The sequence below is a fragment of the Falco punctatus genome, assembly GCF_963210335.1.
Source record: "Falco punctatus genome assembly, chromosome: 2".
Taxonomy (NCBI): Eukaryota; Metazoa; Chordata; class Aves; order Falconiformes; family Falconidae; genus Falco; species Falco punctatus.
The window spans coordinates 116919764-116942819 of record NC_137581.1 but is presented as its reverse complement, the minus strand read 5'-3'; the positions used below and the strand labels follow the sequence as shown (position 1 = coordinate 116942819).

At 40.2% G+C, this 23056-nt stretch overlaps 1 protein-coding gene across 2 annotated transcripts in view; it reads left to right on the top strand.

The window, feature by feature from the left end:
* The window catches only part of EPHA3 (EPH receptor A3), a 237347-nt gene that overhangs the window by 59683 nt on the left and 154608 nt on the right, over positions 1 to 23056 (top strand). For both annotated transcript variants that reach the window (XM_080377011.1, XM_080377010.1), the window contains exon 3: positions 20138 to 20798. In XM_080377011.1, coding sequence (XP_080233137.1) covers positions 20138 to 20798 — 661 coding nt within the window. The remainder of the gene's footprint in view (positions 1 to 20137; positions 20799 to 23056) is intronic.

The following is a 23056-nucleotide window of genomic DNA, read 5'->3' as shown; positions in this document are numbered from 1 at the left end:
CTGCTCTTCCAGCAGACCTGCACTGGAGGGACAGTGACCTCCATATGGTTCAGGAGTGATATGGGAGAAGGAAGGCGACAAGACAGCCTGAACATGGGAGGCACAGACCGCTTTCCTGCTAGCGGCTTTAGCTGCTAGCTCTGTACTGTGCTTTCTCCCAAGCCCGGTGCGAGGTAGGTCACTCAAAGCACTTTTCTGTCGTTACATCTATTCCATATTGCAATAACCCAGCAAGACCTTTTTTCGTACGGCCGTGCGGTGTGATGCTCTGAGGTTTGATGCAAAGGATGGTTTCAGCACAGGTATACCATAGCCCTCCCAGGTGTGTGTGCTGCGGGGGGGTGTGTGTGTTAGCGCTGTAAGCAATATCATCTATCTCCTTGGGGGGGTTTAAGATTATTTGCTAGATGGTTATGCTGCAGGGCTGAGGTCTGTTAAGGATTGCTTGTGGTTTCGCATGCTGTGAGACAACTAGTCAGGCTTTTTAGAGCGAAGCACATGATGATGGGACGTGTGTTGGCATGTAGTCGTCTTACACGACCGTCATTGATATATTCTGACTCATTTCCAACTTGACACACTTGTCACACCTCTGTTTTTCTGAGGGGAATTCTATCATGCTGATACGGTTATCACCTTCCTCTTCTCCCAGTGAAAAAAATAAAATAAAAAAAATAACTATCTCTCAAGTACTGACCTCGGCTACATCATCCTAGAATGAGAAGTCTACCTGTCATCACAGGGCACTCTCAGTCTTTGTCTCTTACACTTTTACCTGTCGAAGCAGGTGGCTGTGTATACTGGTGATGATGTGAGTTTGGCCAGCTCTGAAAGTGATTTCTTTATCTCTGCTGTTATGCAGAGAATGTGTCTTCCTACTTGTAAAAGATACTTCATCTTGTGCTTTTTTTTTTAAAAAAAACAAACAACCCACCTTTCTTACATCTGTTACCCTATATATGCCAATGACCATAGAAATCTGTTAAAAGACCAAATTGTCTTAATTAGGGCAGCTGGATGTGCTTGTTTGTACTGTCCTTTACAGTCGTGAATGAGTAGTTGTTAAATGCAATCCCATTTCATTCTTCCCTGCTTGGATCACATGTGCAGTCACCCCAGATTTGCTGTCGTGGCTGAATTAGCCCTGTTCAAATAAATGACTGCCAAGTATAGCCTGGAAAGGGTTAACAGCAATTGTGTTCCTGCTGTGAAGTGATAGTACCTTCCCTGCTGAGGGAGGAGATGGGACCCTTTGGGTGCAGAGTTGTGGAATAGAAAATGATGCTGATCGGGCCGGAGGAATCAGAGAAGGTGTCTGTGGAAGGGCTTTTGTGTTAGAACAGAAACCTTGCGCAGGTATTCAGTGCAGGCTCTTGTTTCTCTTCCTTGCTTTAGAGCACGGTTCTCTCATCACAACTGAAAGCAACAGCTTTGTGACCTGTATGCATCCAGGTCCTATAAATTGCAGTTACCAAAGTTCCTGATTGACCTGAGCTCACCTGCCAGCTCAAACGGTGTTCCTGAGGTTTGTGCTGTGCCTGCTGGTACTATTGCTGAGGTGGACAACTTCACCTGCATGGCCAGGTGCTTTGTGCCAGACACGGGAGGCTCTTCTGGGAATCACAATGAATGAGGTCGCCCTGTAAATTATGCAGGAGACCAGCATTGCTGGATCTGTTATAAACCCTTTGCTGCAGTCTATAGAGCGATAGCGGTGTGGAAGGGGAGGTCATCTAGAAAGCAAGTATGTGGATCTTGGTGTTTTTGTACCGAAGCTATCTGCTTATGTTTGGATCAGTGTGAAGTGATGCCGAGGAGGAGTCCAGTTTTGCTCAGCCAAATGTTCCGAGTATGTTGTTCATTCACCGGTGCGAGAACTTTGCAGATCCCTTTGAAGTTCATGAGGCTCCTGTCAAGCCATCTCTCCAGCCTGACCCTCTGGCATAATTGATGTTTCTACCAGTTTTGTGTCATCAGCAAACTCGCGCTTGCCCATTCAACCCCATCATCCAGGTCATTAATGAAGATGTTGAAGAGGACCGGACCTGTCGCTGGCGCCTGGGGCACACCGCTAGCTGCTGCCCTCCAGCTGGTTTGTGGTGCTGCTCACAGCCTGCTGAACTGGGCTGTGCAGGCAGGATCAGTCCACCTCGCTGTCCCTCACCTAGCCTGGGCTTCATCAGCTTCTCCGTGAGCGTGCTGTGGGAGACAGTGTTGCAAGCCTTACTGAAGTCCAGGTAGACAATATCCACTGCTCTCTCCTCATCTACTCGGCTGGTTATTTCACCGTAGGTGTGTATGGAGTTGGTCAAACATCACTTTCCCTTGGTGAAACCATGCTGGCTGTTCGTGTAGATTTCTCTTGTCTTTTGTGTGCTTGGAAATGGTTGCCAGGATGAGTCATTCCATCACCTTCCAGAGGTGGAGGCTGACCTGCCTGTGGTTCTCCAGGTCTTCCCTGCTCCCCATCCCTCTGTTCCTACCCCAGCCTTGGACTGGCATTAGTGCTTTGGAATCACTGATTATAGTAGCCACTCTTGTTGGCTTTATTTAGGGTTTGGAGGGGTGCGTGGGTTTTGTTTTGTTTTGTTTTTTGTTTGTTTCTTTTTGCCTTTTTTCTGGTTTTAGTGTGTTTTTGGAAGGTTCACATTCAGGTGTATTTTCCCTGTGTCAGCTCTGTTCATTGCCACTTCAATGCGGTAATCAGAAGAGAAGGCAGGAGCAGGGCAGAGCAGAATCAGCAGTTGAGCTGTTACAGAGCTACGACTTCACTTACTCTGCAAGTTCAGCCACTTTTCCACATGATGGTTAAAGATCACACGCACATTTCTGTATTCTTCGCAGACACAAAAAAAAAAGTCATCAGACAAAATTTTGGCAAGGTGTTTTGTTTGTGGTGTTTTAATTTCAGCTTGGTGTTGCGGTAGTCCGACAATGGTTATTTCTGAAGAGCAGTGTCTTGGCAGTAAGTGATTTTTAAATTATGCCTTAGAACGTTGTGTTAGGCACTCTTGAAAAAAAGAAACTCGTGTCCAAAATGTCCCACCTTGAATGTGGCAGAATTGTCACTCGTACCTGAATTGCCACACTCTGCGTGTGGAGGTGTCCAGGTTGCTGTAGTCAGACTACAGCTTGGCTTCAGACAATGTGACTGTGTTGCCTGCATATTCCATCGCCTTCGCAGCCTTCGGATTTAATCAGGAGTTGCCTTCCTAGCATTTAGGAAGCCGTGTGAATTTGCTCTAGCCTCTGTCTGTCTGTCTCTCTCTCTGGCCTTGGTTACATCTCCTTGCGGATCCAGACCTCGGTGTCTCTGCTTCTTCCCCACGCTTCCCAGTGGCTGGGAACAGCCCTTGTACAAACCGCCACCTTTCTGTTTGCAACGTCTGCTTTTTTCCCAGCTTTCATTCTTTGTGTATTAAGTCTCCCACTTGATTCAGTTACAGCTTTCTTTCCTCAACCCATTTGTTCATAATAGTTTCTGAATCGTACCCTCTTTTGCATTGGATTTTATGTCATTGTTTATTCTTTTTCCTGTTCCGATTGCAGCAGCATTCTTCTTTCCTCATTTCTTGTCACTTAACTGTCCTTGCTGTTGCCTAGTCTTGTAAGACTGACAACCTTTTGCCACTTTTTCTCTCCCATCTAGGCTTCTGATATTGTTTTAAAACTTTTTTTTAATATTTCAGTAAAATCCGTATTTTGTTTTCTTTCTGCTTGGAAAAAAAATATCATTGCCTTTTGAGAAAGAGCAGTATAAACAAATTATAATTTGTTTTGTGTGGTTTTCTTCTGTAAAAAGAAGTTTGTTCAAACTAGGGTCATTCATAAATATAATTTGAATGTTTTGTGAGAATAAATTTCAGCTGTGGGAGGCCCATGATGAGACTGTGTGTAATTTGTCATGTACATTGCATGCTGGCGTTTTTGTTTCTTTGCTAAGATTACAAAAGCTTTGCCAAACATCTACCTAGAAAACCATTTTGCTTGCCTTTTTTGTCCGCCCCCACCCCTACACCTCTAGGAAATGAAGCAAAACTATTACAAACCCCAATATGTAACCCCTGAACGGCAGCAGCAAGAGGAAAGAGAGACCAAGGCTGGGCATTTTTCTAAGTACTATTGCCTGTTTGGGCAAAAAGAAAAGAAAAAGAAAAAAATCCATGCTCAATAACAAAATTACAGTTTTATACTTGAATTCAAGAACCTGCGTATGTGAAAGGTAGCATAAATCATAACTAAATTGTGCTTTTACTCTCCTGTCACCCTTTTTCCAAGCAGAAGGCTTTTATCTTTTCTTGTCAGTCCAGCGTTTTTTGTGGGAAAGTGAGTTTTCACAGAGTTCAAAAATGCTTTGATTAAAAGAGAAATTACAGTACAGAATAGGTATATGTGGGATATATAGTATATCCTTTATAATGAAAAATGATGCCTCCCTCAGTATTTTTTTTAAAAAAAGTTCTTATATTATTTTTAGCTACTTGGGCTCTCTGTCCACCCAATTATATCTAGCAATACTTCTGATTCTAATCAATGCCTTCTGAAACTGTTGTGTAAGTAGGCATGTAAACAATATTATTTTCTTTGAAAAATCTCTGCATATAGTGAATAAAGGGTTAAATATGGGTAAATTATGTTCAGTCTTGTGAAGCATGATTTTTCAGTATTTTCACAGACTTTTTATATTCAATTTCAGTTAAGTAATAGCTGATTTATCAATAATAGCCACAGAACTATTTTCTTGTTGGAAATACTCTTGTTTATGGCGCAAAATAGGTGCAAGGTAATTACAGTAAACAGGTTTTCATTTAGTGTGAAATAATATTGCATTTAAAATTAGCAGACCAGAATATTTGAGAATGTTTAATGCATAAGTTATTAAACTGCTGGACATAAAGTCTGTATTTAGCATCACCTGCATTAAATACTTCCATGAAATCAAAGACATGTTGTGGGGGGTTTTAGTTACAAATACTGCCTTTTTTTTTTTTTTAATATGAGTTATATATTTAGTTATCTTTTTATTCCTGACAAAATGAGATGGAGACAAACAAATCTGGGTTTTTTTAGGCTGTTTTTTTTTTTTTTTTTTTTTTTTTTTTTTTATAATGTGTATATTTAATGCTTTTTTTTCCCCTGACTCCTTTGGTTTTGGATATTGTACCACAGAGGTTCATCAGTAATAATTTTCTTCATTATCATTTGAAAAATGGAACTCTGAGTATTATGCTTATCGGCTCCCTACGTTCTCCATCTCATTTTCTGCTGCTGTAAGCTGGAAGTGGCATATGGAGTTCAAGCTGTAGTTCTCATTTCCCAAAACATTGCCAGTTAGGATGTTGGCTCTGGGACATGTGAATATGAAACAGCTATGAAATGCACTTTTGAACTTTATTGCATATCAGTAAATCTGTATTACTAGCTGTATTTCATGGGTTATAAATCAGTAGTGATACTGAATTTTTCCTGTTTCCTGTGGCTTGATGCACATTCCAAGTGTTTTCATGTGACAGGTTTCTCACCAGGTCCCATCCATCTTGTGGGAGAGAGTTCCGATTCCTGCAATGGCCAGGATTCCTGACAGCTCAGGTTCTCCGTTAGAAACATGTAGGCTTTGAATTTCATTCCCACAATGTGTTCAGACGGACACTGGGAAGCAAGTGACTGAAGCCAAAGATCTGAGAGACAGTTGCCTACATATGGTAGCTTTCCTAACCAAGTATATTAAATTGTAATTTTTATCTTTATGGGACTTCAAAGACTTAACTCGCCCAGAAAGTCTGTGATGGTCTTATCACAGAGTCCTGCGATTGAGTCTTCTTTATCAGGAGCATAAATAATTTGACGGAGGTGCTGACCTTTGGGCAGGAAGAGCCCAAGGGATGAGCTAGTGTGAAGGTTTAGTTTGTCTCTCATCCTTTAAGTTGTGATTCACCCGTTACCGCTGAGGTCACTGTCAGGACGGTGTGGAAGACCCTGCGATTACTACTACAGGGCAACCTTGTTGTCAAATAGAGGCTCTCATTGTGTCCTCGTCTTGCGTAAACTTTAACCTCTGGAGCCACAATTCAGCAAAACAAATAAAACGGTGAAATCCTTGTCTGATTCCCCCCATGCAGTTACAAACGCAGAGAACCGAGTCAGACACACGTTTATTGAAATGCGTTCCCAGCAGGTATTCATCTGTGTTTGGTGCTGGGGTTTGTGGAAAAAAACCAACCCCAAAACCTCTCTCCTGTGCAGTTGTTTTCATTTTGAGCTTTTCTCAGAATGTAATCAGTGTCTTCCTGCAACCACTGCGAGGTTAACTTTTTTTTTTAACCACGGGACCTAGAAGTCAGACAATTTTGAATGTTTGAATACAAAACCGGCAGTGCTGCGCTATTGAGTGCGTTGATAGCTAAGCTAGTTATGGCAAAGAAATGAAGCTTGAGTAAATAAAAGTAAGCTATAGAAATATTTTCAGCGTTACAGCTAATGAGCACTCTTTAGCTCGAGAGTAATTCTCCGAGCTCTATTTAATCTCCGCAGTAAGGTATTGATAGTAATGATAATAATTAGTGTGGCATATTTCTTGAAGCACATAGTGCTCCGCTCTGTCAGAGGAAGCTAGAAAATGAAATACAAGCCTCAGATTTACATACGAAGTTTTACGGAGGAATTTTGCTAGTAGGATTATAGCTTAGGAATTTGTGCTCTTGCTAACGTCTGTCAACCTCCCACACGGTAAGCATACAAATACACCTATGTAATGAGATTTATAAGTTTGACTTTTTTTTGCGAGGCTTTGCTAAAATCTGACAGTACCTTTAGTATGGCACGTATCCCATTCCCAGGAGGCGTCTGACTCCTGCTCTGGCTTGTGATGACCTGTGACCAAGGTCTACAGCAAAGATGCTGTGCAGGATGCATGTAACATGGTCTGAACAACAGACTTATTTATTTTTATTTTATTTTTGTGTGTGTGTGGTTTTGTGAGCTATTTTATCGATCGAGCTTCTGTTTACCCAAGACTGAAAGCGATTGAACCTGAAAGCGGCCTAGTGCCTGTAGGACTATGATCAACTCTTTGTGTTGTTTTTTTTTTTTTTTTTCTTTTTCCCCCCCTACATGTAAAAACTACCTATTTCTGTGACGTGCTTGCTTTTCTGCAGTTCCCAGTGTGTAGAGTTTGTCAAATAATGAACAGAGAGTTTTTAGAAAGTGGTGCATCTCCAACTTACTGCTACAGTCTAGAATGGTGAAGATTAGCTAATACCGCTGCTCCTCAAGGGTCTTTGGTTAAATTCCTGGTTGAGTTACTTCTGTTTATTTATCTCATATTAAATTAGGCATGAGTTCCTCTTTCATCCCTAGCTTGACATATGAAAAGTAATTGTTTAATAATGTTTCAGAGCCTTGAGGAATTAAGAGCATCTTAGCCAGAGGTTGAGAAGATATCTGGACTATCTCCAGAATTCCCAGTCTAATTACTTTCTTCTTGTTGAACCGAAGCAAATTTATCTTTAGAAAATATGAAATGTCAAGCTATGAGTTCCTGTATTAAACATGTTTTTCAATTAAAATAACTATGGAAATATGTGCATAGAACTAACTTTTCCTAATTGCATGGTGAGAAAATTAATTTCCATAGAATTACAGTAAAAATATAATAATTATCATTACTCTTTCGACCCAGCAGTTTACAAAAGATTAATAACCTTTTTTAGAGGTATTTTTAACTTAGCCTTTTAAGCATAATGACTCTTCTCTGATTTTAACACACGCTTAATTTTAAAGACCCTATACGATAGTTAGATTTTAAAAGTAATATCTGTACTCACTTTATTTATTGCCAGTTTTGCAGTACTTCCCCAGTAAGGGATTGAAGGCAACAATATTCTGCTTTTCGGGTACATTTCATAACTATTTCTGGCTTATCCCCATTAAAGGGAAGGTATGATGGCAATTATGGGATTTCAGATGTTTTCTTTAAGAAAAGAGTGGGTGCATTGCCTTTACAGCAATAAAAAGGCAATCTTAGGAGGAAAAACGTTGCTTTTTGTTGACTGCTTACAGGAAGATGATAGTATTGAGTACTTCACATGCTCTGCTAATGGCAGAGCTGCAGATTGACTTTTGTTAACCTGTGGTCACCAGTTCAATTGGTTGATTCTGAGCTGATGTGGGGAGGTAAGGGTTGCGTTGGCCCTTCTAGAAGACCTTTTGTGTGCCAGACTGAAAGCCATTCTGTGTGGGTAAGGGTGCTGGTTCTGGATACAAGCCTTCCTCAGTGCCTGAATAAAGGAGTTGAAGGAGAAAGCTCTTGGCGTACAGATGAGGTGAGGGGGGATGTGTAGGCTGTGGTCATTGCTACAGCTGAAATACGTGGCAGGGATGTACGAGGGGTAGGTCTGGATGCTGGAAGAAGATCTATATTCAAAGGAGCATCTAGGCAATGGGATGCCATAGCTGTTTGCATCAGCTGGGTTGAAGCTGGGGCTGAAGAACTGGCGGTCAATAACTAACATTAGTGTATGCCCGTTTAACATTCTTTTTGCTGGCAGTCATAATAGTGAACTTTGTATTTAAATAACTCCACTGAAGAATCCAGTTTTCAATGAAAGTGTGAAATGACAAATGAAAAGAATGGTCCTTCAAGTTGTTGTTAAGAAATGATGCTGAAGGTGGGAGCATGGAGATTTGTGAGTGTGGAACTCTGCTAAGCTGAAGAATATCAAAAAAGAGCATTGCTGTCTGAGCTAAGTAAAACCAAAATAACCCAATTACCTCTAAATGATGGTAATTGCACTGAGCAGCCTTTTATGGAATAGACTGCAGGCTCCATCTGTCATGGAAGTTGAGTTTTCAGATTATATTGTTCCCTCATATGAAGTTACAAAGCATTAACTATGCTTTGCTCATGCAAATTAAACTTTCCCGTTTCTGGATTTGTTCTCCAGCTAGGTTGTTCTCCAGCTAGGTTGTGCCAGGGAGCTGAAGAAAGTCTCATGACCATCAAGTCCGCTCTGCCAGACAGCTGGGAGCAGGGGCACAAATCTTGGAGTGTGTCTGCAGGGCAATGCTGTTGTGTTTGTGTTCCCAGGTGCATTGTACTCACTGCCCACTCAACACCGAGTTAATCTGCTTGGGAGAGGTAAAGCTATCCTATGCACGCATAGAAGAATTGCCTGTGGGCATAAGTACGGCTTCTGGACTGGCTGGTACTATCCGACTGTTTTGTGGAGTGATCCAGTACTTCCTATGGAATTCATAATTAACCACCCCCCACCCCTGAAACTTGTGCTGTGCCCTGTCTTTCTACCTCAGCACACTGTTCTGGCCAATTCATCTTTATTCGTGGTCTGTGAAAAACATTGGTGGAAGGCTATGTTGGTCTTAAAGCAGCTGGCGTAACGATGCCTGGTATTTTTATTTTTTTTTTCTCTTCAGTTTTCCACTTTAGAAAATAAGCAAATATTTTTTGGATTAAAGAAAAAAGACAGCTATGTAAAATTTGCTCAGAACTCTGCATCCATCTTTGGTTTAATCATCTCAGAACAAATAAGATTTTCTGTTGGGAAGTAGTTTTATATGCATTTGTGTTACTTGTCCTTGTGCAGTAGTACTGCCAATTATATTTATTAGCCCTAAATATTAAACAGCTGGCAGGATTCCACTGTATATAAATAAGACATTTGAGACCTGGAAGAATGCCATTTCTAATACAGCCAGCTGGTGCTTTTTACAGTTACATTCAGCACAACACTACTGAATTGCACTGTATGTTCAGCGCTGTGTTAATGACAATAAGGAACATGGGGTGGTTTGGGATTTCTGTAGGAAATGCCATTGTGTAAAAATACCTCGTTTTGAAAGCCTGACTGTACCAAGGAAATGCTATCTTATGCACCTGTTTTATGCATTTTGATGTAAATACTTCTGTGTTTATGTGTTTTGCTGGCAAATGCAAAGCAACAAATTGCAGGGGCTTTTTAAATGTGAATTTTTTAAGTGTCCCTGTGCCACAAATGTTCTTCACTTTCTCTGTTGCGGTGGTGTTTTCCTATGTAAGTGATGGTTTTATGCTTAAAAATTCCTGCTGGCTGCTACTTCCGAAACCATTTGCTAATGGTTTGGAGTTTGTTTACAAAGACGTGATTGACTCTTTGTTAAAACCCAAGTAATAACTAAAATAGCAAATATATCTCCCTGCTACTCATTTGTTGCTATTCTGCGTATTAGAAGACGGATGTTTAAACATGGGCAAAGAGTATCTTCAGTTTTACGGAACCAGCAAACAGATCGGACAACTGGCTTCCTTCCAGGCTGGGATGACTATGCCACGGTCATTTCATTGTAAAGGTTTGCCATCAGTATTTGTCTGGCTACACCCAGGGGCAGCACTTTAGGTGAAGCAGAGGATAACGCTGGAGGACGTGGCGCTTTGTATTATTATTAGTAAATATTAACAGGAGCTTATTGTTAACGAGCCATAGAGCTGAAAGCCTTACATCTAACACAAAGTGTGAAATCATCTCTAATTGTAATTAGTGAAGACAGGATTTTTCACCAGATTGCTATGTCCTCAGCCTTGGGTGGGTTCCATCTTGGATAAAATTCTGCTTGCTCAAGTCCACGTTGCATTAAACAGCAGCTTCTTTCCACCTCTGGAACAGCTACACTTCAAGGTTAGATCGTACCCACTTTGTACAACGCTCATGGATGGAAGGTGCTTGTATGTGAGTGGGAGCTCAGTGCAGAATGCAGCCATGGGGGCTGTTGTGTTGAGAACTTCCCCAGAAAATCAGCTTAACCTGTGAGCTAAATGGGACTGAAACCTGTTTCTCAAGGAGACGGGCAGCCTGGAGAAAAATGAAGCTGTAAATGTTTCGCTTGTCCAAGCTCTGAGCTGGCATTTGGATGCTGGGTTCAGATGGGTGTCAGAAAGTCAGATGTTTTCCTCATGGTAGCGACCTTTTAACCTCACTGTGGCACAGAGGATTTTGCTTGCAAAAAGGGTGAGAATCAGCTGTCCTTACAGGTTTGATGATGAAGTATTCAGCTGTCTGGCAATTAGAGATGGGGAAAAAACAGGGCTTTACTTATCTTTCTGCAGTTTGGTTTAATTATTAGTCTAGTATTCCCATGGTAGGTGTGTACTCATGCTTTCTCAATTATTGTGGGTTTATGTGCGCTTGGTACCTATAACACAGTTGCACTTTTTTTTAACCCTATTTATTGCAGTATTTATGTTATTTTACTTCCCAGATGAAAGTTCTTTAAAATCTAAGAGCTGTTAGTGCATCCAACGCTTTTTGTGGTTTTGTTTCGAGAGAGGAAGAAGAGGGTCAAGATTTATGTTAAATCTGTATGCTTTTGTTATGTCTTGGTGAAATGAGGTTTATTTACTCTGAAAGATCTTCAGGTCACTGTAGCAATATATATTGTGCTGTAGGTAGCAAGGTATGATGTGGCTGTTCTAGGCAGAGGGACGAGGCTCTTAGGATCAAACATGGAAAAAGTTGGAAATCACATTTTTCTGACCAGGCTAGGATTCTGTGGTCACACCATGGGACACCATCCCTTGTCAGGTCATGTGCCAGGAACTGCATGTATTTGTGGGGAGGATGAGGGTGGGCTTGCCTTTTTTGTTAGAAAAATGATATTTTTTTTATTTTTTCTGAGTTTCACTACTTTGGCTTTGCTTATAGTGAAAGAAAAAAACCATGAAAAACCAAAACAGGCAAAAGGTTAGCTAAGAATCTTCCATTAGACCTGGTGGGTTTGGATAATCTGGGATAATTTTGGAGCCATGTGTTACATGGCAAATGCTATATCTCAGTTTTTGTTGGCCAAATTTAATACCTGGACACTATATAAGTTTCTTAGTTCGTCTGAGTTCTTATCAGACAAGACGTTAAGATCTTGTCTTGCTTGTAGTTCTGAAACTGGTTTGCGTGGTTATGAAGAAAACGGATCCTGATTGCAACGATACTCTGTTGCATGTGTTTCTTCTGCTCTCACAAATGTGAAGACTTCAGCGGTAACTGAACAGAGGGGCAGAGCAGTGGCACTACCAGGGTGACCTTAGAGTATAGTTGCATGTATATATCCTTCTTTCAACCATACTTTGTCTCTGATCTGCTTACTTTCTGTCACAGTAGAGCTTTTTCATCTAACGGTTCTGACTGGTTGACGTAAGGCCATAGGTTAGTAAAGCAGCGCTAGGAGAAAGCATACCAGTTTGTGCCGTAGCAGGGTTTATGCAATGCTTATGTCACTGGATGTGCAGCAAAACTGGAAAACTCTTACCATGCAAATTCCTCTTCTTTCAGTTGCATCTTAGAAAAAAAACCAAAAAATAAAAACCGGGGGCTGACCCGGTACTATCAGGTAATTTCATTGACTTTTGAAAGCCAAACAATTACATTGACTTTTGAAAGCCAAACATAGAAGAAAATGTTACTTCCTAAATTTCTCAAATTCCCAAATCAGGTAATTTTCTGTTCTCTGATCCCAGTTGATGGGTGTTTACGGGCCATGCATCAGCATCTTTGGTGATGTTATGAGGAAAGTGGTTTCATATAGATGAGTTGGTGTGGAACGTGTTCTTCTGTGATACCGTCGTTGCAGGGTGTTTTGTCAATAGGAGGCTTTCAGAGTTCTTGCATCCTGTTACAATTTAGTTAGGTTTTTATATATTATGTGGGAAGCTTCACCTTCCTTGTAGATTTGAATTATTTTAATTCCTAGCCTCAAGCTGTCCTAAAATGTGTGCTAATTTTTGTTGGGTGTTTGATTTCCCCACTCCTCAGGATTCTGGCTTTTTTTTTTTTTTTGTTGAAACTCTCCTCAAATACTTTTTTACTTTCAAGTAACAGCAAAAGTTCTTATTCCCTATGTATTGGCTATGAAGTTGATTAGGATACATTAGAGTCATGTTCAACATGTGAAAGCTTGATTCTCTTATTGACCTGAATTTGGACATATTTAACATTGCAGTAAAAATGACAACAGAAGAGCTAAGTACTAAAACAAAGGAGGCATCAAAGTTACTCATCTTGTCTTAAATCCTGCAACCTGTTTCCCAAATGTGTTCTTCAGGGTGATGGAAATGTTTGAAATATTGGACAGTGTGTGACAGAGAAAGAGTTAGACTGATATATATGTATGTGTGTGTGTGTATGTATGTATGTTTGTTTAAATACACTGTAATTCCCTATTATCATACTGAAAGATTAGGTCAAATTCTCGTATGCAAAGTTGTTTTTAAAAAAACCCAAAAAGCAAAAACAATAATAGAAACATGATTTAGATGTGGTGAATATTCCCATGCCTGAGGCTTTCAATTTTAGCCTGTTATGTTGCTATAGTATAAATAATGTCAGATGTTTCATATTTAACGTGAATTGTATCTTCAGTTAATTAAGGTGACAAGTACAACGTTGTCAGAAAAGGACTTGTAGATTTTTATATTCTTTTATAAAGATACAATTGTCTGTGATGGTGATGGTTCGTCTTTTGGGATGTGGTTTCCCTGTGCCCATTGTTATTTCTAAAGTTTTCGTCCTTTCTGAAAGCTTTGCACGTCACAATGCATCTTCCTTAGAAGTTGGGATTTCATTTAAGCATTTCAACTCTGGCTATGCTCGTGCTTTTATTAAAGTTAATGGCAAATGTCCCTCGAGAGCAAGATCAAGGAGTCTTGGGCAAGTGTCAGATATATAGACCAAGAAGTAAGTGAAATTTTTATATCAGTGAAGATTAATTTCCCACTCTTAAGCTAAATAGCAGAGAGCATTGCGTAATGCTGAAGGATGCTGAAGTATTACAGTAAGGAATATATGAAACAGTCTGTTGTAACATCAACTTGACAAGGATGCCATTGGAACTGAATTTTCTTTGGTTAAGAATGTTTGTTTGTAGCACTCCCACTTTCCAAAATAAGAAAATTGGCTTAATTTTTATACATTTCTGGCACAAAGAAATAAAAGTCAAGAAAAACTGGGGGTGGGTGGGGGTGGGTGGGGAAGATGATGTCAAATACTTCATATCGATTTCTTCTTTCCAATGGAATGAACTTTTCACGAGGAATATCTACTTTATGCTCTTACTCAGGACTTCTACTGAATTGCCCCTGTAACTTTTTCCTGGCTGAGGGAAATAATTCCAAAAAGTATTGCTGTAATACAGAGCAATACCTCAAATGCCTGTTGATCAGTCATCTCAGTACTTCTAGGAATTAAACACACGCAGGAATATTTCAGCATTTTCCAAGTTCTGCATGAAACCCTCATATGCTTAATGTTAAGCTCATAATAGAACATGTTGACTATTTTGATTTTTTGCTTACAAATACATGTTTTTATTAAAGACCCCCCCTCCCTTAAAACCTCAGCAGAAAGGCATAGTGTCTACACCAGTCTTAGAAATTTTAAATACTGTCTGTATGTGGAGCCGTTGTCGTCTTTTTAGCATAATCTCTGGAGCAAATGGAAACTTTAGACAAGTATGTGTTGGAGTGTGTGTATGTACAAGGGAGAGGAAGGTCCCAGTTAGTAGTTTTTGAACTCAGAGGTGAATTTGAACGGTTTCATGGAGGAGTAGAGGTCTCAGAAGGCTTAAGTCGCTACAAGATTTATGAAAATAAGCAATAGGAGGGAAGAGGGAGACAGACAGAGATGGCATTAATATTCCCAATGAGGAAAAGACTTTTTTTATGCTCACCTTTTATTAGACATCAGAGTCCATGTTGGACACCAAGCACGAGACACAGATTTGTAGGAAACTAGGCTTCATTCGTTGGGTTGCTCACGGCACGGCTTGTTTGTTTACCTCTCTTTAAGGGAGGGGGGGAGGCAATAAAAAAAAAAAAAAAGGAAAGATTTAGTATGTCAGTGAAATGTTGAAAATTTGCATGTACTTGTCTGCAATGTGAGATTGCTATCATAATGATCTTCTGTTTGGGAAGGGAATTGCTTGACTGAATAGCAGAAGGCAGAAAGTGCGCATACAAAAAATTTTTTGCCATTGCTCAGTGAGGCATAATAAAGGTGATTTCCACGCCCCCCCCCCCCCCCCCCCCCCCCCCCCGGCTGAAAAACTGTATCGAATACTAAGAGCCAGTAGATCAGAGCAGGGTCAGTTTTCAGTATTAGAACAAAGTGTTTTTGAGGTCTAGTTTGAATGGCAGTTCTGTAGAGAACGGCAGTTCTGTAGAGGCTTATGTGAACACCGTGCATTGGTGAAAAGCAATGACACTAACCGAAAAAAAAAATTAAAATTAGTTTAGAAATCAGCAATGATTTTGAGTGCTCTGCTCAGGAAGGGTGGGACATCCTAGCACAGAAGGTGTTTTCATGAGGTTTCAAAGGCATGTCACTCACTCACTCATACTTTTGTTCCAATTCCTCAGCACCGTATTCCCAGTCTGTGCCTGAGCATGCACAGTGATTGTGTAGTTTATGTCCCATCTAGCCACTATTAGAATGATTAATTTCTGTTAAAGGACATTTGGACATTACCTGAAATGGTACTCGTACCAAATTGTACTGAATACATCATCATACCAGATTTCTTAATGTAAAATAAAATTGTAAAGACATATCGTTAGACTGTTGCCTGAGGCTGTCAGTGGACTCTTAGGGAGTTGGTTCCAGAGGTGCCTTGGGAAATGACCAAACTCCGGTTTTAGCAGGAGGTTTATAGTTTAGGAGTTTTATAGGAATGTGATGCTGAAAGATAAAATGTATGTTTTTTGGAAGCATGCGTATGCATATATGTTGTATTATAAATCACAAATAGCCTTCAATTTCTTAACTGAAACTTAAGGGGGTTTTGGGTGTCATGTTGGTTGTTTTTTGGTTTTGGGGACTTTTTGTTGGTTGGTTATGTTTTGTGGGGTTTTTTGTTTGTTTGCTTGGGTTGGTTTTTTTGTGTGTGTGGGTTTTTTTTGGTGTGTTTGTTTTTGTTTTTTTTTGTTTGTTGTTTTTTTTTTTTTTTTATGAAGGCGAAAAAGCCACAAAATCTGCAGCATGACACAGGAAGGGTGAAAGAACTTAGGAGATAACTCATGTCCTAGATTAGCACATTGAGAAGGAACTTCTTAGTGAGACTGATGATGACATCCTAGGCAATGGCCTACATTCACTTTGGTGCATTCCCTTTTGTAAAGAAAATGGAAGAGAAAAACCCAAACCCGTAAGTCCAGCACACCCTGCTAGATCTGTTCTGGAAAAGAAAACCCTTTCTGTCCCACCTTTGTTGGTCCGTATGACAGAAGCAGATGAGTTAGACCCTCTCACTGGACATCTCAGGATCTTCTGTATCACTGAAAACTCTCTTGTTTCCTGCCATTAACAGCATCTAGAGAAGATTTAAAAAATTAAAAGCAAACCAAAGAAGGCTTTCCAAAAGCCATATTACATGCTGGGGAGGGAGTGGTGCTATGGCACTTCTCCTGGACGTGTTTCAATGGTGTGGAAGGTTCCTGAAGGCATTAGAGTAATATGATATAAGCAGAGTGTAAAAATAATGTGAATTCAGAGATGATGGTCACACCTCCGCTCCTTCCCTCTTGACAATGGGAACAAATCCAGCACCCAAAGGCTCGTAAAACAGATTTCCAGCTTCCCCATCATGCTGTCATAAAATCCCTGACATGATATTATAAATCTCTTCTGTAAAAAAAAAAAAAAAAAAAAAGGAAGTTGGATTTATTGTCCCTGTTGGGCTGCTTGGAAGATAGTCCTGTCGCTTCATTCTTCCAGTATTTAGAACCCAGCTATTAATTTCTAGTCTAACCATAGCCAGGGCTGATAAATACCCATTGGTTCCATAGCTGCACAGTACTGAGAGAAAGAAATGCCGGCTGGGACACCTTTGAAGTATTAATGCCCCTTGGACCAGAGTTACCCGAGTAATTGCATGTAATTGAGGTGAGAATTAGGTGTGTGCCACCAGTGTCTGATTTACAGGGTATCGGTATGGATCGTTCGTGTGGTCGCTCTGCCAGCATCTCAACAGGTTTTGTAACAGTTAAATTACTTTGGTCAGGTTAGCAGGTTAGCACCTTATGTGAGGCTCTTTCTTCCATCCAGCAATGTTTCTGCGTTAAATGATAGATTTGAAATTTTATTTTTTATGATAGTGGTCTAATGTGGACTACAACGGTTTCCAAGCAATTTGGTCTTCATTGCAAATTAATGAAGTGATAATTGCGCTTTGCAACTTCTAGGTGAAGAACACGGTAGTGGTGCTACCTGTATTGTGCAATTCGTACATCTACATCCAATTGTCTGTGTGAGTATGTTAGGTAAGAGACTTCTGAAAAAAAAAAGCGATGAGACTTTTTTAGAAAAATCACATCTGTTGTGGAGATGTTTTGAATTCTATGAGTTCCTGGTTTTGTTTCTGCATCTCACTGAACATGTAAAATATCTTGAAGTGATGAGAGATTGTATGGAAGAGGTAAGAAGGAGATCATTTATGAATCAGTGTGAGCTGCTTTAAATGCCCATAAAATTATGTTTCATTATAGAATCTTACCTAGTTTCATCCAGTTGTTGTAACTGGATTTTTATTTGTCCAGGTAGGACCTGTGGTTGAATAGGTACATCCAGCTTCCTGGGAGGCTGTTATGGTATCTGAATGGCTTTTTGCAACAGGATCAGATTATTGGCTTGGGCTGTACTTGTACAAGGACATCTGTCAGAGGAGGGTCCGCCACTCGGTTTTGGGAATTCGGCAGAGGCTGGGAGCCAGGGTCCAGCTGCCTCTTGTATAGGCAGGAGCTTGACCTTGTACATGGGGTGCCATGAGCTCTAGTGTAGTGCCTCTGACTCGGCAGGTCCCCGTGCTGTCGTGGCTTTCTGCTGCATACACATCCGAGATGGTGTTTTTAACTCTGAAATAGCCAGGAAGAGATAAAATTTCTGTATAGTCAGGTCTGTAAATCGGACTAAAATAAACTTTGTTTCAATTAAAGGAAGTGTATTTATACTGCTTTCATCTGTTGGTTTAATAACATGATTTAAAATCACATCTTCAGTGGTGCGTGGACAATTTCATTGTGCCGACCAGCCCTTAGTCAAATCAAAACTTCCTTAAATCAGTGGGTCGGGACTGAGAACTCTCAGATATTACTCTGATGTGGTCACTTTGCGCTTTTTTTTTATTTTATTTTTTTTTATTTTTTTTCCCTTTCTGTGTGCGCAGTATATGTGTTATAGAACCAGGAACCTGTAAAGACAGTTGATGCTTTGGCCCCTTGGTTTCTTTGTGGGTATAGTGGAAATAATACTTTCCTAACGTTTGCTAAGGTCCTGCAACAAAACGTGCTGACATAAAATGAACAATTAATAGTCTGAGATCCTAAATATAACATTGGTGTGACTTGGTTTTTGAGGCAAGATGCTTTTCTGGTAGAAGTTCTTCTTTGTCTCACTCCCCGCAAAGTGGCAGTTGTTTCTCACAACATACTTAATTCTGTCTACTTCGCATCTCCAGGTTTTGTCCCACGCAGCAGCTCCGTTTGGAGCTTTACTGTTCCCCAGCTGTGCTACATGTGGTTGCGTGGGGCAGCATCTGTGTTTCTTGCAAGGGCTGTGCATGTGGGTGACGGTGAAGCAGGGGTTTCTCTAGCTGCTGTGCTACCATATGCTCTGTTAGTGTGCGCTTCATTATCACGATAGGAGTTTACCTCTTTTGTTTGTGTAATTAACTTTGAAGCACATAACAGAAGATAAGGCTCAGGGGGATCTTACCAGTGTGTCTAAATACCTGATGGCAGGGTGTAGAGAATATGGAACCAGGCTCTTCTCTCTGGTGCCCAGTGAAAGGCCAAGAGGCAACGGGTACAACTGGAAATACAGGAAATCCTGTTTAAACATGCAGACCAAGCTTTTTACTCCAAGTACAATCAAACACCCCAGAGAGGCTGTGAGGTCTCCATCCTTGGAGATACTCAAAAGCCTGGCTGGTCAGGATCCTGAGGAACCCGCTCAGGCTGACCCCGCATGAGCAGGAGGTTTGGCTAGAAGATCTGGGAGGGTTTCTTTCAGTCATTGTGTGATCCTGTAACAGGTGTTGTTCGTTGTCATGAGTTTTAATTCTAGCGCTTTAGCGGTGAGGCTCCTCATTTTGTATTTTAAGACCTGGAATATAGAACAGCTGCAGGTTTTGTGTGGGTGAAAGCTGAAGAATGATAACCTTAAAAAAACCCCAGCCCCCAAAATACTAGTCCTAGTCATCCATTCAGGGAGAAAGTGAGGAAGGATGCATCTTAAGTCACTTAGTTGTGTATGGTAAATGACTAAGAGTAAGTATTTACTTTTAAGGACCCCTGTAGGATTTCTTTCCCCTGTGATAAGTAAATAATTCCTCTCCGGTGAGCTTGACTTCAGAAATCAGGTTGGACTGGTACATGAGTAATTCACAAATAGGAAACCCATTCCTTCCCTGGCTGGGTCGAGTGAGTTTGTCAGCTGATGACTGATGTAAAAACAAACGATGACAATATAATCTTCAAAAAACATTTTAGCATCATAGCCTATATAGTATAGATGTATTAAGTAATCAATATACGGTAAGTTGATGGTATTTTTAATAAGTCTGGAAACCGGGCTAAGCTTGACTGTGCAGAGGACACACACCCCAAGCAAAATCAATTGTCATGCTTTGTATAAATTTTAAACAGTAACATTTTGTTATGACTTTATGGAATTTGACTTTTGTTTGTAAGATCTTAAATCTTGTTAAATCTTTGAAGTACAACTTGATTCTAACAGGGAAAATGTGGTGGTGTCCTAGTGACGGCACTGAATATATAGTTGAAAAAATCAGAGGTTTTTAATAATGCAAACCAGCTGTATCATCTCTTTCATGCCACCTTGAAATAACTTGGTAAAACCTGACTTCTTAATGGTGAATTCTGTGTTCCTTTAAGATGTTTACATGTTTAAATAGGAAAAAAAAGTAAGTACAAGTTCAACCAGTCTTTGTCTATTTCATAGAGATTTCCAAGCAAAGTGATTTTTTCTTTTTCACAACTTTTCTCTCTAAATGTGATATTTATTGGTATAATCATTAATTTTAAAATATATCATTTTTCCCCCTTTTTTTTTTCCTCTTTTTTTTTTTTTTTTCTTTTTTCCAGTGGGAAGAGATTAGTGGTGTTGATGAGCATTATACTCCAATAAGAACTTACCAAGTGTGCAATGTTATGGATCACAGTCAAAACAACTGGCTGCGAACAAACTGGATTCCACGCAATTCAGCTCAGAAGATCTATGTGGAGCTCAAGTTTACCTTGAGGGACTGTAATAGTATCCCTCTAGTCCTGGGCACTTGCAAAGAGACCTTCAATCTCTATTATATGGAGTCTGATGATGACCATTTGGTAAAATTCAGAGAGCATCAGTTCACGAAGATCGACACCATTGCGGCTGATGAGAGCTTCACCCAAATGGATCTCGGGGACCGAATTCTCAAGCTGAACACAGAAGTCCGCGAGGTGGGGCCTGTCAGCAGGAAAGGCTTTTACTTGGCTTTTCAAGACGTAGGTGCGTGTGTTGCCTTAGTCTCGGTGCGAGTGTACTTCAAAAAGTGCCCTTTCACTGTCAAGAACCTCGCCATGTTTCCCGATACGGTACCCATGGACTCCCAGTCACTGGTGGAGGTGCGGGGTTCTTGTGTCAATCATTCCAAGGAGGAAGAGCCGCCCAAGATGTATTGCAGTACAGAAGGAGAATGGCTAGTGCCCATAGGGAAGTGCTTGTGTAATGCTGGCTATGAAGAAAGAGGCTTTGCGTGCCAAGGTAACGATGCCCTCCATGTTCATAGTTCGATGATTAACAGGGGCTTCACTTTGTGCCCCTACTCTGTGTATTGGGTCCTGTTAATAGTCTCCAAATTCTTGAGAGAAATAAATGAGTTCATAAAATCACCGTGAAAACGGGGTTTATTTAATCTCTGTACATAATGTAATCTGCTAAAAATATTTGATAAGGGTCAGTAATTGATTTTTACTTAATACAGTCTGTAGCAAATCTAACCTCTCTTACCACTCTTGGACTTCCTTCCAGTAGATTATAGTTTTCTGAAATACATTGTTTGTGTCAAAATATTTGATTTTTGTGTGTGTGTGTGTGTGTTTGGTTTTTTTAAACTTTGTGGCTTGATGTACAAACTTTGCTACTGAGCTGTGCTGATTAATTGGCGTTGGTCAGAAAAAAACAGGTAGCATTTTTTCAGTTAGTATAGTTCCTAAATGCAGATGCATTTTGAAAATCAATATTTGGAACTTCAAAATTGCATTTTCATGAATACTCATATATTTAACTCAAAATAGTTGTCTCCAAGCTTTTGGTTTCTCCAAACTGTGGTTATGTGAATGCTCCCAAGAATGAGACTATACCAGAGATTTTGAGGTTGTCCAAAAATGGTCTTTTAAAAAAAAGTTAGAGAAATACATATTATGTTTACTTAATTTTAATATCAGCCAAATGATGGTGTTATACACTTTCCTTTTTACAAAAGTGCATTTTGAAGCTTAATCCTCTTTTCACAGAGTGCCTTAAAGGGTGCTGGCTGTGGCAAAGGGTTTTCCGTTAAATAAATGAGTAAAAATGGATCAGTAATATCTAGATATACCATAGATGGAAGGAGTAGTAGCTGAGATATTTACCGTGGGGTGTGTGTCTGTGTACATGTGCATATGCAGATATCCATAAAACCAGAAATTTAAAGTATTTTGAACCTGGTTGAGAGAGCGCCTGTTCCTTTTTCATCCGTCCTGCCGCAATCTTTATGTAAAACAGGGAAGGCCTGGGGAGCTACCAGGAGCCCACAAAAACCATAGCCACGTCATTGTGAAAATTGTTGCTCTAATTAGGGTGACTTTTTCTCAGAAAATGGCAGGGAGGCGTGGGAGGAAAGGGGTAGGCATGTGTTTGGTTTGGTTTGCTTTTAACTAGATTTTAAATTGGTTTTACCCTCAAAATGCTTGGAGTAAACGAGGCAGCTCGCACAGAGTTCTACAGAGATTAGAGTGAGCTTACATCCATGTGTGAGTATATCATACATGATTTGAAAGGCATAAAATTAGACTGTAGGACTACTCTATTTTTCTCTCCCCCCACCACCCCCCCCCCCGCCCCTTTTTTTTTTACTTCCTCACCAGCTTTTGATTGAGGGAGTGATATACGATGAAACCTTTAACAATAGCGACAGTTCCTCCTGGTATATTCTGATTTAACATGTAATGTTCTACTAACTTTTATTGGAAGTCATATTTATCAACTCCTTTCAGTGTGGTGTGACTGAAGTGGCACTCTAAAAGCAGTCAGTAATTCAAAACCTCCCATTTGTTGGCATCAGTAACTCGGCAGGAGTTGGAAAGCTCGGAAAAGAGAGTTCAGGTTTGACCTCAAGCTCAAGGCTGCCCCTGCACCTTTCCTTTTCCTTTTCTTCGCTCCTTTTCTGGCTCCTTCCTTTTGGGTGTTGGGGTTTAAGGTGCACTTTTTTTGCCTTTTTTTTTTTTTTTTTTTAACTTTCTTGTCATCAAAAGTTCAGTAGAGTCAGGATTATAGAATCTATAGAAGATCCAAAATGGTGTTACAAGCATGGGCTAGAACGAAGGCGTAATTTAGGGGGGAAAAAAGTTTCAGTTGAAGTTTGAAAGAGTAGTAAGTTATAAAAATTATCTCCCCAGTAGTTGAAAGCACTCAATGACTTAGTGTCTGTCACTACTTGATCCTACATTTTTGATTTTGTTTCTTTCTGTAACACTGTGTTAGGAAACAATATCATTTTGCACTAGCGGGGGATTATCACTGACGATTAAAATGAAGGGCCCTAATGGTATATGATCAGCCTATTTAAATTTCATTCAGAACAGTTTTTTTGGTACTTGGAAAAATATTAAGGCACAGTCATGCCTCCTGCCGTTATCCACAACTGCTTCGCTTTCTCTGCATAACCAGGAAAAGTTGACGTAAGGCTCGAGCCATTTTTTGTTATTGGTGTACGTGGACATATAAAAACATACGTGTTTTTATAACACATTCGTACCTAA